Source organism: Salvia splendens, unplaced genomic scaffold (genome assembly GCF_004379255.2).
Source record: "Salvia splendens isolate huo1 unplaced genomic scaffold, SspV2 ctg1145, whole genome shotgun sequence".
NCBI lineage: Eukaryota > Viridiplantae > Streptophyta > Magnoliopsida > Lamiales > Lamiaceae > Salvia > Salvia splendens.
The window spans coordinates 2,524-18,134 of NW_024598695.1; the positions used below are offsets into that span (position 1 = coordinate 2,524).

At 42.9% G+C, this 15,611-nt stretch overlaps 1 protein-coding gene across 1 annotated transcript; it reads left to right on the top strand.

Moving 5' to 3' along the window:
* Positions 1-6,828: 6,828 nt before the first annotated feature.
* Positions 6,829-8,260, top strand: LOC121788788. Its single transcript, XM_042187397.1, has 3 exons — positions 6,829-7,554; positions 7,951-8,127; positions 8,222-8,260. Exons 1-3 carry the CDS (start codon positions 6,829-6,831, stop codon positions 8,258-8,260), a joined length of 942 nt encoding a protein of 313 aa, XP_042043331.1.
* Positions 8,261-15,611: the final 7,351 nt, after the last annotated feature.

Sequence of the window (15,611 nt, forward strand, 5' to 3'; positions counted from 1 at the left end):
ATTCAATTACTTTAATCGAATATATCTTTGCATTGGTCAATGACTTAGTGGTCAAATAATATAGAGAATTTGAGTGTTCTCTCAAAATTCTAATCGAGCAATGAATCTCGTTCTTGGCTCAACTACCATTTTCATTTATCTTATGATATACCCAACACAGGTTCGTGTCTCAATCCTCCTTTGGGAGGCAAAGCGTTGGACAAGATCAAAGCACACCACTCAACAAACAAAATGTGTAATGACCTCAGATCCAAGGACTATTACATACTTCATGCACTAATAAACTGTAGACACTTAACAAAACAATTTAATAGTAGGGTATACCAATACTCTCCAAAGTATACCATGTGTCCATCACGAGTATCTAATATCTCATAGTTGTGAGAACAACTACATTCTCGAAGAATGTGATGCAAAACCCATAGAAAATAAAATTTTCATATAATGTGATCAAGTAATATTGTTTCAACACAAAATGTTTCTAAGACATATAAAACTGTAACTCCCACTGATTCAAAGTCATCTACTAACATGCTTAACACCTAAGCTCTCAAAGTGTTTGTTGTGTTTTGCTATACATAACGGTTTGGTGAAAGGATCAACCAAATTATCATCAGTGGGTCTTTCTAATTTTATGTCGCCTCTTTCAATTATTTCTCTAATCAGATGATATCTTCTGGGAACATGTGTGTTCCTGTTCGTAGCTCTGGGTTCTTTGGCTTGCGCAACAGCACCGGTGTTGTCACAGTACAAAGGTATTGCACTATTGGCACTCGGAATGACACCCGGTTCTTTAACGAACTCTAACAGAGCAAAAACTTCTTTGGCAGCTTCAAATGCAGCAATATACTCAGCTTCGGTGGTGGAATCGGCAGTTGTACCTTGTTTGGAACTATTCCAACTCACTGCTCCACCATTGAGGACAAAAACATATACAGACTGAGAATTATAGTCGTCATGGTCTGTTTGGAAAGTAGCATCAGTGTACCCAGTAACTGATAACTCTGGTTGTCCACCATAGACTAAGAAATATTCTTTAGTCCTTCTAAGGTACTTAAGAATAGTCTTAATAGTTTCCAATGTTCCTCACCGGGATTTTGCTGAAATCTGTCTGTCATGCTAAGCGCATAGGCCACATCTGGCCTAGTAGAGATCATGGCATACATAATAGATCCTATAGCCGAAGCATACGGGATCCTTTTTATGTTGTCTCTTTCTTTGTCATTAGAATGACAATCCTTCTTTGACAATACAATGTCATGTCCCATAGGAAGAAAATATTTCTTAGAATTCTCCATTGAGAAGCGCCTTAGCAACTTGTCTATGTAAGTGGATTGTGATAATCCTAACATCCTATTTGGTCTATCTCGATAGATCTTAATTCCAAGGATATAGGAAGCATCACCTAGATCATTCATTATAAAGGAACTAGACAACCACTCTTTCACGGATTGCATCATGGAACGATCGCTTCCCATAATCAGGATGTCATCAACATATATGATAAAGAAGACAACGTTACCATTCTCGCGTTTACTATAAACACATGGGTCCTCTTTGCTTCTGACAAAACCAAATGATTTGATTGTTCTGTCAAAACAAATATTCTAACTCCTTGAAGCTTGCTTAAGTCCATAGATGGACTTCTTTAGCTTGCACACTGCATTCGGCCTTTCTTTCGATAAAAAACCTTGAGGCTGTGTCATATAGACATCACCTTCTAATTCTCCATTGAGAAATGCGGTTTTGACATCCATTTGACAAATGTCAAAATTATAATATGCAGCAATTGCAAGTAATATCCTAATGGACTTGATCTTAGCAACTGGCGAAAAGGTTTCATCATAGTCAATGTCTTCGCGCTGACTATAACCCTTTTCCACTAACCTAGCCTTGTAGGTTTGTACTTTTCCATCTGCATCTCTCTTCTTTTTGAAGATCCATTTGCAACCTATAGGGTAAACCTCATCTGGCAAGTCAACTAGTTCCCAGACTAAGTTGAAGTACATCGAGTCCATTTCAGATATCAAGGCTTCAAGCCACTTCTCTCGATCGGTGTCTGACACCGCCTCGGTATAGGTCTTAGGTTCATCATCATCTAAATCAACTTCATCATCTTGGTTCTCAACCATTAGATTCAGTCTCTCAGGTGCACGACGAATCCTTCTAGGCCTATCGAGTTGGTTTTGCTCTGGTTCAGGCTGTTCATTCCGTATGTGAGAAGATTCAGGAATATCACTATGATTTTCTTGAGGTGGAGGTGATGCAACTATTGCATCATCTTGTCTTTGATGCATCTCATTGTCTTGAGGTGGTCCTTCGAGAGTCTCTCTAAGGTCCTCTCTAAGAGTAATTTTCCCTCCCAATAGATCATCAAAAACTCCCACTGGGTTATTGTCCAATCCAGTGAATAATACTTCATCCTCATTGTTAACTTGTGGTCCTTGAATTTCTTCAAGATCTACTGTATTTTGACCTTCTTGTTCCTTGCAGACATAAATGTCTTCAAGGAACGTCACATTCATTGATGTTATCACCTTGTGATTTGCAGGGCAGTAGAAATCATATCCTTTAGTTTCTTTAGGATATCCCACAAAATAAATTTCTCACTTTTAGTTTCCAATTTATCAGTGATCATTTTCTTAACAAAAGCTGGACAACCCTAGGTCCGGATATGGTTAAGACTTGCTTTCTTGCCACACCATAACTCATATGGTGCTTTCTCAATTGATTTAGAAGGAACCCTATTTAGAATGTAAGTAGCCGTTAGTAAGGCATGACCCCATAAGAATAAAGGGTGACTGGCGAAGCTCATCATGGATTGAACCATATCTAATAATGTTCGATTTTTTCTTTCAGATACTCCGTTCATTCGAGGTGTACCAGGAGGTGTCCAGTCTGACTGGATTCCATGTGACTTCAAGTAATCAAGAAATTCTCGGCTCAAGTATTCCCCTCCTCGATCTGATCGAATAGTCTTGATACTTTTCCCAAGTTATTTCTCACTTAAACTCTTTAAATTTCTCGAAGGCCTCATATTTATGTTTCATAAGATACACATATCCATACCTTGATAAATCATCAATAAAAGTTATGAAGTACGAATAACCACCTCTTGCTTGAGTTGGAAACGGTCCACACACGTCTGTGTGAATCAACTCTAGCAAATCCTTGGCACGCACCCCTTTCCCAGAAAATGGTTTACTTGTCGTTTTTCCTTTGAGACAGAATTCTCAAGCTCCATATGATTCTAAATCAAATGAAGTGAGATAGTCTAACTTTCTCAATCTTGCTATTCTTTTCTCATTAATATGACCAAGTCTACAATGCCAAAGATAAGTTGCATTATTTTTATTATATAGCTTAGGTCTTTTGTTTCGCACATTGAGAATATTTCGTTTGTATTCAAGCATATATAATCCATTTTCAAGAGTGGCATTTCTATAAAACAATCCATTAAAAGAAAATGAGCATCTGCTATTTGCAAAATGGAAGGAAAAACCTTCAATGTCTAACATCGGAATAGAAATAATATTCTTTGAAATAACTAGAACAAAATAACAATTATGTAAATCTAGTCTATGTCCTGAGGTAAGATCTAATCTATAAGTTCTCACGCGTTCGACAGCAACTCTTGCTCCATTTCCAACATGCAAATCAACTTCCCTAGGTCTCACTTTCCTGCAGTCACTTAGACCCTGCACATTATTACAAATGTGTGAGCCACAAGTTGTATCTAATACCCAAGATTGTGAAATATTCATATTTATCTCAATGACAAACATACATGAGCTCCCACTTTCTGCACCTTGTGCCTTGAATTTTGGGCAGTCTCTCTTCCAGTGTCCCTTATCATGACAGAAAAGACACTCATCCTTTGATAATTTCGACATCTTTTTAGCCCCTCCACTCTTAGGCTTTAGAACAACATCCTTAGATGCTTTCTTCTTCTGTTGCTGCTTATTCTTCCATTTTGAAGACTTCGCAGAAGAGCTCACCATGATCACAGATTTTACCTTAGCAGTGGAAGACTCATAAGTCTTAAGCATATTGTGCAGCTTTGGCAGCCCAACCTTCGTGTTGTTCATATTGAAATTCACAATGAAATTCTCAAAACTACTAGGAAGAGACTGCAGAATTAGATTTGTTGAGGCATTTGCGGGGAGCACCATTCCAATCGATGCTAACCTCTCAATCAAACCAATCATTTTCAGTACATGCTCAGAAACCTTGCCTCCATCATGAAGTTTGCACTTGAAGAGATCGTGAAGTATCTCATACTCCATAGTCTGAGCTTGTGAAGCATACAAACTCTCCAAGTGCTTAAGCATTTCATATGGAAGCATGTGTTCATGTTGTCTTTGCAGTTCCAAACTCATAGATGACAACATGACACACTGAGCGTCAGATGCATTATCAATGTGTTTCTGATGAGCTTCAACCTCAAACGTAGCAAACTCAAGAGATTCCTTATTGGGGATGACACGGACTGGTTTGTCCAGGACATACTCAACCTTGTCATGCCTTAACACCAAGCGCAAACAACGGAGCCAATCCGTGAAATTTGACCCAGTCAACTTGTTTGTTTCCATCAAATATTTGTAAGACAAGTTTGACATTTTATCTGAACAGAAAATAAAATGAAAGCAAATCAGAAAAGCATATAAAGATCACATTTGTATCACTAATCAAACAAAAGGTTTAATGTATTGATTAGCTCCAACTAATTTTAACATATATTATGTCCCCCAAACATAAAATACGAATTTATATCAAAAATTTTAGTGGTCCAAGATTCAAGTCTATATTATTGCAGCCCCTGCTTTGGCTGATCACTACAATAATACCACAAGGTAGGCCTCCAAGCCAATTGCAACAACTATTTTGCAATTCTTGGTTTATTAATCCAATTAATATGCATCCATAAACTATTTAGGTCGCTTTGGCATCACTAAACAATTTAAGCAAGTCAACCCCATCACACGATGTCAACCATGCATCTATGAATGAGCCTAGACCTTGTGGATTTAGTGTAAACGCTTTGTCGTAAAACTCGTGGTCGAAAAGGCTAGAATATCAAACAATTATGATGAACGATGCGTTTGTTTCAAAACAAGACTTATATTTTATGGGGGAAAAGTGTGATACTAGTTATGTGAATATAATATCCAATATTAAATTTCAAACAATTACTGTGCGCCGCCTACCCAGACATAGTATAACACGGACTACAATACTGGGCGCCGCCTACCCAGATGATGTGTTATTTTAGGTTTGTTTCAATAAGATAATACAGCACTCAAGTTCAATTAATTAACCAAATATTACCACTTCACTGCAAGATTACAGCTTCGTGTGAAGTAACTTAAGGTGTCGAACCACAGGGAATGTAAAGATTATGTAAACTTAAAAGTAAACAAAAACATGTACAGATTTGATTTTTGATTTTGAAAGTTTGTGACAAAATAAAGCTATAAATTAACTAGAGAAAGTCTTTTCAAACGGGAAAACATGTCACTCCAAGTTGCTCACTAGATTTGTATTGTTCTACACCTTTAACAGGGAAACATATGAAATGATCAAAACATCAACCTAATCACATACACTGAACATGTACACGACAAGTAGTTCACAATTAGCTGAACACATAACCTATGAACCAATTTTCAATGTATATAAACTCCTGCGGAAGCGCGGGAGAAATAATCATCTACTATAATCACCCACTTAATCCACTATTAAATTATCCTTTGAACAATTCTAATTCAATAGCATACCAACAATCAATCATTCCTAAACCATGTTAAAGAGACAATAGCAAAGGAAATAACAACACTACATTCTTAGCCAAGAACATAGTGTATAAACATTAAGCACATTGTTGGTAACAAATCACATGAATTCAATGGTGTAGAAACATCCATACAAAGCCTAGATTACAACTTGGAGCGACATAGAGAGTTTAGCCTAAACACATGGTGGAATTTGCAATAAAAACCATAGGAATCATGCTCTCTTTGAGTGGAATTGGGATTCGGAGACGGATCGTTGGAATATTGGCCGGAATTTCTTCCTTCTCTTCTTCCTCCTCTCTTTCTCTCTTTTTCTCTTTTCCTCTCTCTGTTTTTTTTCGTCTCCTCAAAACCGTCTCTCTCTCGGTTCTTTTTCTGATTTCCCCACCAAAAACCGTCACAAAACTGCTCTTGCAGTTAGAATCGAATAGACCCGGCCGGGTGGATTTTAACTCCACAAAGTCACCCGGCCGGGTGACTGAAATTCTTCTCCGTCTGGACTCTCGCTGCCTTCTGAATCTCACCCGGTCGGGTGGAATATTAACTCCACAAATTCACCCGATAGGGTGATCGGAATTTCATCCTCTCTGGACTGTTTATGCCTTCCGGATCTCACTCGGCCGGGTGGAATATTAATCCACAAATTCACCCGACCGATTGGCTCATTTTTAAGACTTGCTAGAATTTTCGCACAACTTTTTCACCGTCCGAGCTTCATTCCTTGTTTCGTTTCACCATTCATTCATCTTCGTACACCATAAAACATACTTTTGTAAGCATCAAACTATATAAATCATGTAATAGGGGAATAAAAATGTACAATTTGATTCACATCAAATACCCCCAAACTTATTTGCTTGCTCGTTCTCGAGCAAGATCACATAAAACACAAAACTTTAAAGCTCAACTCACAAAAGTTTTTCAACAGATTTCAAAAGAGTGAATCAAGTAGGGACGTGAATGATAAAATCTAAACCCTCAACATTTCCAATCAAGTAGGTGAGGCTTTCGGCCTCGGGAGCCTACTGAGTTTCCCATGTCTTCTCACTTCATGATCTGGAATGCCCAGGGGATAGCGAACACTGCTACCCGCGGCACTTTCAAGAATATTATCGATATGTACAGTGTTTTGTTTGCCGCGGTGCTTGAGCCCCAGACGGATCCCCAGCCTTCTTTCTTTAGTAGGCGATTTGGGTTGCAGTTTAGGTGTTCGAACACAAACGGCAAGATTTGGATCTTCTCTCACAGGGACTGGCAGGTCGAGGTCATTGATGACTCTGAGCAGGTCCTTCACGTCCGAGTTTCTGCTGCGATATTCCCTTTTTCAATCTTTCTCTCCGTAGTGTACGCTAAGTGCTCGAGGGAGGGGAGGTACGATTTGTGGAATAAGCTCAGGGACATCTCTCTAGCTACTGACGTGGCCCCCTGGCTTGTTGGTGGTGACTTCAACATCTTCTTGTTGGAGGAAGAGAGACAGGGCAGCACGACAGACAGGCACGGAGAGATGATGGACTTCGCCGACGCCGTAGCAGACTGCCAGCTTCTGGACCCAGGCTTTGATGGCCCACCATTCACATGGACGAGGAGTGGGCTCTGGGAGAGATTGGACAGAGTTCTTCTCGGGGAGCACTGGACGAACGCCTTTGCGGCTACTAGGGTGACTCATTTGCCTAGGATCTCTTCAGATCATGCCCCTTTGCTTGTGCGGTGCCAGCTCACGGCTCAGATTCCGAGGCCTTCATTTAGGTTTCAGAACATGTGGGTTAGGCATCACACTTTCAGGGATGAGATTGCCAGAGTATGGACGGCGGAGACGGGCTTCTTCGGCATGCTTAATCTTCAGTTCAAACTCAGCAGAGTTAAGGGTTTTCTCAAGGGTTGGAACAGGGAGGTCTTTGGGAACATCTCTGAAAAGCTGAGGGAGGCAGAGGAGGCAGTTGCCGCTGCGCAGGCGGCTTACGACGGGGACCCCACGGGTGCCCACAGGAGTGAGCTTAGCCGTTGCACCGCTCTCTACGTACTCCGCACTAGGATGGAGGAGGATTTCTGGAAGCAGAAGACTGCCATTCGGTGGGCGGCAGAAGGCGAAAGGAACTCCAAATTCTTCCACGGGTGGGTGCGACAGAAGCGGGTGAAGTCCCGGATTCACGCCATTCAGGCAGGAGGACAGACTCTCACGTCGGAGGAGGACATCAGACAGTCGGCGGTTGACTACTTCCAGCGGCTTCTCACGTCAGACGTTGAGCACTTGGAGCAGCCGGACTTTGATCTCTTGCGCGGTCTCCCAGAGTCCGTGGACCGCGAGGGCTTCTGTGCAGTTCCTGACTTTGATGAGGTGAGGGCGGCGGTCTTTGGCATCAGTGGGGACAGCGCCTCGGGACCGGATGGCTTCTCGTCTCTTTTCTTCCAGCACTGTTGGGACATCGTAGGAGCAGAGGTGGTGGCAGCAGTGGCGGACTTCTTCTTAGGAGCTCCCATGTCCCGCAGCTTCACGGCCACGACCATCATTCTCTTGCCGAAGAAGGCAAGCCCGGCGACCTGGGCAGAGTACAGGCTGATCAGCCTTTGCAACGTGACCAACAAGATCATCTCCAAGATCTTGACATCGCGTTTGGCACCACTGCTTCCTCAGGTTGTGGCGCCGAACCAGAGCGGTTTTGTAAAAGGTGCTTGCTTAGTGATAATGTGCTCTTGGCTCAGGAATTGATTCACGATATCGGCAGGTCGCTCATTCAGAAGGCAAAGTCGCCTAATCTGGCCCTCAAGCTAGATATGGCTAAGGCCTATGATCGAGTGCAGTGGCCTTTTCTCCTCCTGGTGCTTGAGAGGATGGGATTTCCGCCGGGGTGGGTGAGTATGGTCGATCGATGCATCTCTTCTTGCTGGTTCTCAGTGCTCGTGAACGGGGCTCCGGCAGGTTTCTTTCAGTCTACGAGGGGACTTCGCCAAGGAGATCCGTTATCGCCGTCGCTGTTCGTGCTTGTTGCAGATTATCTTTCAAGGAGCTTGAACAGGCTTGTGGACACACATCCCGATATGGAGTATAGATGTGCTAGGCGCGCCCCGGCCATATCCCATTTGTCTTATGCCGATGACGTTATCATTTTTGTCAGGGCGCACAGACAGTCCGTGGAGAGGCTGGTTCATTGTCTCGAGCACTATTCTGCCGTGTCGGGTCAGATGGTGAACAGGGGAAAGAGTCATTTCTACCTCTTTGAGAAGTTCGACGCTTGGGCGGCTGAGGTGGCAGAGGCGAGTGGATTCCAGCAGGGATTCCTCCCTTTCACCTACCTCGGTGTCCCTATATATAAGGGGGGGCTGAAGGCCGGCTACCTTTTAGATATCCGACAGAAGATGGTGGACCGGATTCACAGCTGGTCTCACAGACATCTTTCTCTTGGAGGGCGCCTCGCTCTGATCAAGAGCACCCTTGTAACCATCCCTCTTCACATCTTCCAGGTCCTGAAGCCGTATCAGTATTGGATGAGGGAGTTGGAGCAGATCTTGGCCCGGTTCTTTTGGGGCACGGTTGGGGAGCAGAGGAAGATTCACTGGGTTAGCTGGAAGAAGAAGATTTTCCTGCCGTTGGATGAGGGAGGCCTCGGTATCCGTCGTTTCCGCGAGGTCGTCAAAGCTTTCAGCATCAAGCTCTGGTGGAGATTTCTCGCGCAGGATTCACTTTGGGCGCAGTTCACCATGCGCAAGTATTGTTTCCATGCTGGTCGTGCTTTCATTTCTCCTTACTCTGTGCATGATAGTCCTATTTGGCATCGTCTCACGGACATTAGGTGTCAGGTTCATGGTCTCATTAGGTGGTCCCTAGGCGAAGGGCGGATTAGTTTCTGGGACGACGTGTGGGTCGGGGATCTCCCCCTTAGGACCTATTGTCCGCCCGGGACTGATCTTCCTGCCGCTGAGGTCTCTAGATTTTGGCATGATCATACTTGGCATGTTGAAAAACTGCATGATTATCTGGCTTTGTATGGTGTGCCTTTGCATGTGTTGGATCTTATCAGGGCTGTTCCGATTGAGGTGGGCAGGCGGGATGTGATGCGATGGAGCCTCACAGGCGATGGCGAGTTCTCGACGGCCTCAGCTTGGGAGCTCATCCGGACACGGTCCCCTAGACATTTCGGACTTCGCATGGTTTGGAATGCTGGGCTGACCCCTACCATCTCTGTCTTCATCTGGCGTCTCCTCCTCCAGAGGCTCCCTGTTGAGTGTTATGTTCAGGCCCGTGGTATCTCTCTTGCATCCAAGTGTCTCTGTTGTGTCTCTTCTACTTCAGTCGAGTCATTTCAGCATTTGTTTGTGTCGAGTCCTCTGGCGAGATCGGTTTGGGATTACTTTGATGGCTGGTTCCCTTACATCAGCACACACATTCACACGTGCACTGATATTGCACATAGATTAGGTTTTTGGTGGAGGTCCTCTCACAGGGCCACCGCCTTGCACATCAGCTTCATCATTCCCTGTTTGGTATACTGGTTTATCTGAACGAAGAGGAATAGCTGCAAGCATCGCGGCATTTCTTTTCGTTCTTCACATGTTATTTGGCAGGTTGTTCGGCACCTGCGGATCTTGGTGGCGGCGGGTGTGCTAGTCCCCCTTCATTGGCGCGGTTGCACCCCGGCCGTTGACTTCATGCCTTTGGCTCCTCCTCGCCGGCGAGTTCTGAGTCCCTGCAAGTGCTTTGGCATCCACCCGACGATTCTTGGGTGAAGCTGAACACCGACGGGGCCTTTACTAGCTCGACGGGACAGGCAGGCGGTGGGGGAGTGGTTCGGGGCTCAGACGGTTCTCTCTTGGGGGCCTTTTGTACGCCTCTCGCAGCTGGGTCGGCCTTCGAGGTGGAGCTTTTAGCTCTTCTTCACGGGCTGACACTGGCTATGCAGTTCTCCTCGCATGTCTGGGTCGAGATGGATGCGGCACCAGTGGTCGCGGTGTTCACTTCAGGACGCGGAGGAGCAGCGGATGTGAGACATCACATGGCTCGCATTCGTACTTTGCTCGCACAGATACAGTTCATGTTCTCTCACATCTTTTGAGAGGGCAACCGACCAGCAGACTTTTTGGCAGGTAGGGGGTCCAGACCCCTGCCATCACCTTCTTTGATGCGGATTCAGCGCCTCGGTATTTGAAGTCGCTCGTCAGGATGGACCAGTTGGGCTATCCGAACTTCAGATTCAGATATCGAGATGGATGACTACTTTACTTGGTTCGTGGTTTTGATTTATGGTTTTTTGATTTCCTTTGGATTTAGCCCGCATTTGGCCATCATCCTTGTTCTTTTTATGATGTATAGCTTTGTTATGCTTATTCTCTCTTTAGTTAGATGGTTAGTACCCGGTCTGTGGGGATACCATAGTAGCTTTGTTAGCTCTTGTGATTTGTATCTCTCGTGCGGACCGAGTCACTTTTGGGCTCGTCTGATGTATGTTCCTTTGGTGATTTTTGATATATACAGGTTGGGGGTCCGCCTTAACCCCCCGCCGTGATGGTGTTTGAGGAAAAAAAAAACATTTCCAATCAAGATTTTCCCACTTTCAAGAACAATCACTCATCAACCTAGAACTTTAAGTCAAGGTGCATGTCAAAGTAAGTCCAAGCATAAGATCATACAACTCAAACCTTCGTCATTGACTCGTCAAGCATTACTTAACACATAGACTCTCGGATTTCAAATCAAACTTCTTTAACTCTATCAAGCTATTTACAAAACATCCACAAGCATCAACAATAAGGTCCAAGGTCTTAATTCAAGGTTGTAATGGGGCTAGGGATGAGGTAGGATAAATATGGATAGTGAGCTCAAATGATACACATTTGAGTGCCAAATTCTTTCCCCCTACAACTTCCTTCCAAAGATCAAACAACAAGATTTTACAACCAAACTCTCACTCCCCCAAACTTGAGATCATTCTAGACGAGATTACATCTTAAAAACAAAAAGAAGCTCTAGCTTTATTTCACAAACTTTTTTTTCATTTTTTTTTTTTAAAAGACCTCGACTTTTGCAAATTTGGAGGTCGTCTTTTTCTTTTTCTTTTTTTTTTCTTTCTTCTGTAAGAACTTCATTCTTTTCACCTATTCATTACCTCAAGTCTAATAATGTCTACACTTTTGCAATACACCACCCAACACTCAAGACTCAAACTACAAAGCTCAAACTCGTATTTAGCACCCAAATAGTAGCAAGGTCTATTGATGAGGCTAAACTGAAGCTTATTTAAGTAGCTAAGTGATCGGCTCAGTGTTTACACAAACAATAGGGAATTAAGCTCAAAGTGGCTTCTAGGGGATCATTTGATGGACTAGGCATGTGATCATTTGGCCATGGAGTTCATCCTACTGCCTTATCTTCCCATATCATTAACACAAATAAATGCAAGCACGCAACTCGATAAAGCAAATCGATCCAAGATAATTTCCACAAGACATGTGACTTTCATACTCTCCTCAACTCAAGAAATCGGTTGTAATCACAACATGCTCTTTCAAATAAATTCATGCACAAATTTCATCCATCCTAAGCTTCAAAGATCAAGTAAAATCAAGCAAGATTTCCCAACTAGAAAGCCGAAGATCATTCACAACCCCCCAAACTTGAATGCTTTATTGTCCTCAATGCATGCAAAGAAGAACGTAAAAAGTAAAGGGTAAGAAAACTCCCCCAAACTTGGCAAGAAGTTCATAGTGCATTCGGGTGGGAGGGTGGGTGTATATTCCTTTGTGGGTGTGTTTCCTCATATGCTCCAATATAAGTCCTATCTCCATGTTGCACCTACAAAAAGAAACAAAAACCTACAAAAAGAAACACTTAATTAAAAATAAATGTTAGAGGAAAGAATTGAGCAAACAAAACCTCCAACATAAGAAATCAAAAATAAAAGAAAAATAAAAACTTGGGTTGCCTCCCAATCAGCGCCTTTGTTTATAGTCGTTGGCTCAACTTTCTTCATCCTTGATCTACATTTTTGGCTCCACTAGAGAAGCCACTTCTCTTGCCTCCATGTCACCTTCAACTCCAACATAGGCCTTCAAGCGTTGGCCATTCACCTTCAACAAAGTGTCACTTTTCTGATCTCGAATATCCACAGCACCATAAGGGTACACCTTGTGCACCACATAGGGACCCCACCATCTTGACTTGAGCTTGCCCGGAAACAGTTTGAGCTGAGAATTGTATAAAAGGACCAGTTGTCCTTCATGGAAATGACGAGGCTTAATGGCTGCATCATGAATCTTCTTAGCACGTTCCTTGTAAAGATCAACGCTCTCATAAGCATGAAGCCTAAACTCATTCATTTCATTCATGTCAAACATTCTCTTCTCTGCTGCAGCATCATAATCCAAATTTAGCTTTTACAAAGCCCAATAAGCTTTATGCTCAAGTTCTACCGGCAAATGACAAGCTTTTCCGAACACTAACTTGTATGGCGAAGTTCCAATCGGGGTCTTATATGCCGTTCGATAAGCCCACAATGCATCATCTAACTTTTGAGCCCAATCTTTTCGAGACGGCTTCACAACTTTCTCAAGCACCAGCTTAATCTCTCGATTGGAGACTTCAACATGACCACTTGTTTGGGGATGATAAGGAGTAGCAACCTTGTGTTGGATACCATACTTTCCTAGGAGGTTTTCAAACAACTTGTTGCAAAAATGAGTTCCTCCATCACTGATAATAGCTCGTGGTGTCCCAAAGCGGTTAAAGATGTGATGCTTGATAAACTTCAACACAACTTTGGCATCATTGGTTGCCGAGGCCACTGCCTCTACCCATTTAGATACATAGTCGACCACTACAAGAATGTATTGTTGCCCATTAGACTTGGGAAACGGTCACATAAAGTCTATTCCCCAAACATCAAAGAGTTCTACCTCGTGAATATCATTCATTGGCATTTCATTTCTCCACGAGATGTTGTCGGTTCTTTGGCAACTGTCACATCTCTCTGCATAGGCTTTTGCATCCTTGAAGATAGATGGCCAAAAGAATCCGGACTGAAGCACTTTAAATGCAGTTCGACGTGCTCCAAAGTGGCCGTCATACACAGAATCATGGCATGCAGACAAAATCTGAAGGTGCTCATCCTCTCCCACACACCTTCGAATGACTCCATCACTACAAATACGGAAGAGAAACGGATCTTCCCAAACATACGTGCGGGTATCACTCAAAAATTTCTTCTTTTGGTTAGAAGACAACCCTTCTGGTATAATGTCTGTGACAAGGTAGTTCGCCATATTAGCAAACCACGGCACATATGTTTCCCGAGCTTCCACTTGCAACACTTGCTCGTCGGAAAATTTTTCATTGATCCTCTTCTTTTTCTCATCTTCCGTCTCTTCCAAGCCCTCTAGCCTAGAAAGATGATCAGCTACCAAATTTTCAGTCCCCTTTTTGTCTTTAATTTCCACGTCAAATTCTTGCAATAATAGGATCCATCTCACCAACCGAGGCTTTGCATCTTTCTTATTCATCAAATAGTTGAATGGTCCATGAACACTACTACCTTCGTGCCAAGTAAGTATGCACGAAACTTCTCAAAAGCGTACACAACTGCTAACATTTCCTTCTCTGTCGTGGTGTAATTCAATTGAGCTTCATTGAGTACTTTGCTAGCATAGTAGATAGCATGTAGGACCTTGTCTCTTCTTTGGCCTAAAACGGCCCCCACAGCATAGTCCGAAGCATCACACATCAACTCAAATGGTTTCGACCAATCAGGTGTGATAATAATAGGAGCTTCGACTAGCTTTTTCTTGAGCAATTCAAATGCCTCAAGGCATTTATCGTCAAAGACGAACTTGGCATCCTTCTCAAGTAAGTTGCAAAGTGGCTTTGCAATCTTTGAAAAATCTTTTATAAATCTTCAGTAGAATCCCGCATGACCAAGGAAACTACGGATGCCCTTCACATTCGTTGGGGGAGGTAATTTTGAGATCACATCAATCTTCGCCTTATCCATCTCCAATCCCAACTCCGACACCTTGTGTCCCAACACTATGCCTTCTTTGACCATGAATTGACATTTTTCCCAATTAAGCACGAGATTAGATTCTTCACATCTTTGCAAGACCCGTCTCAAATTTTCTAAACAAAGGTCAAATGAGGACCCAAAGACAGAGAAATCATCCATAAAGATCTCCATGATGTCTTCATTCATGACAGAAAATATTGCCATCATGCAACGTTGAAATGTAGCCGGTGCATTGCACAAACCAAAAGGTATCCGGCGGAAGGCATAAGTACCGATAGGACATGTGAATGTCGTCTTTTCTTGATCTTCCGGGGCAATTGCAATCTGATTATACCCCGAGTATCCATCTAAGAAGCAGTAGTGAGAATAACCCGCAATCCTATCAAGCAATTGATCTAGAAATGGCAACGGAAAGTGATCTTTTCTTGTTGCCTTGTTCAATCTTCTATAGTCCATGCAAACTCTCCATGAGTTTACCAATCGAGTTGCTAAGACTTCATTCTTTTTATTGAATGTCACAGTTATTCCTCCTTTCTTTGGTACACATTGCACCGGGCTAACCCACTCACTATCGGATATGGGATAAATCATCCCAAATGTCAGCAGTTTCTTCACTTCCTTTTCCACCACTTCTTGCATAAGTGGGTTCAACCTTCTTTGTATCTCTCTTATCGGCTTAGCTCCATCTTCCATCAGAATTTTATGCATACAAATTGCGGGGCTGATTCCTTTGATATCGGCGATGGACCATCCTAAAGCTTGCTTGTGCGACTTCAGCAACTCTATTAACTTGGATTCATCTTTATCATTCAACATAGCCGAGACTACTACC

Bases quoted from the DNA above. Each gene is read 5' to 3' on its own strand.
- LOC121788788 (XM_042187397.1), top strand. From the start codon at position 6,829: ATGTCTTCTCACTTCATGATCTGGAATGCCCAGGGGATAGCGAACACT. The intron at 7,555-7,950 runs GTTAGGCATCAC...CACGCCATTCAG, and splicing joins TTAGGTTTCAGAACATGTGG to GCAGGAGGACAGACTCTCAC. The intron at 8,128-8,221 runs GTGAGGGCGGCG...GGGACATCGTAG, and splicing joins CAGTTCCTGACTTTGATGAG to GAGCAGAGGTGGTGGCAGCA.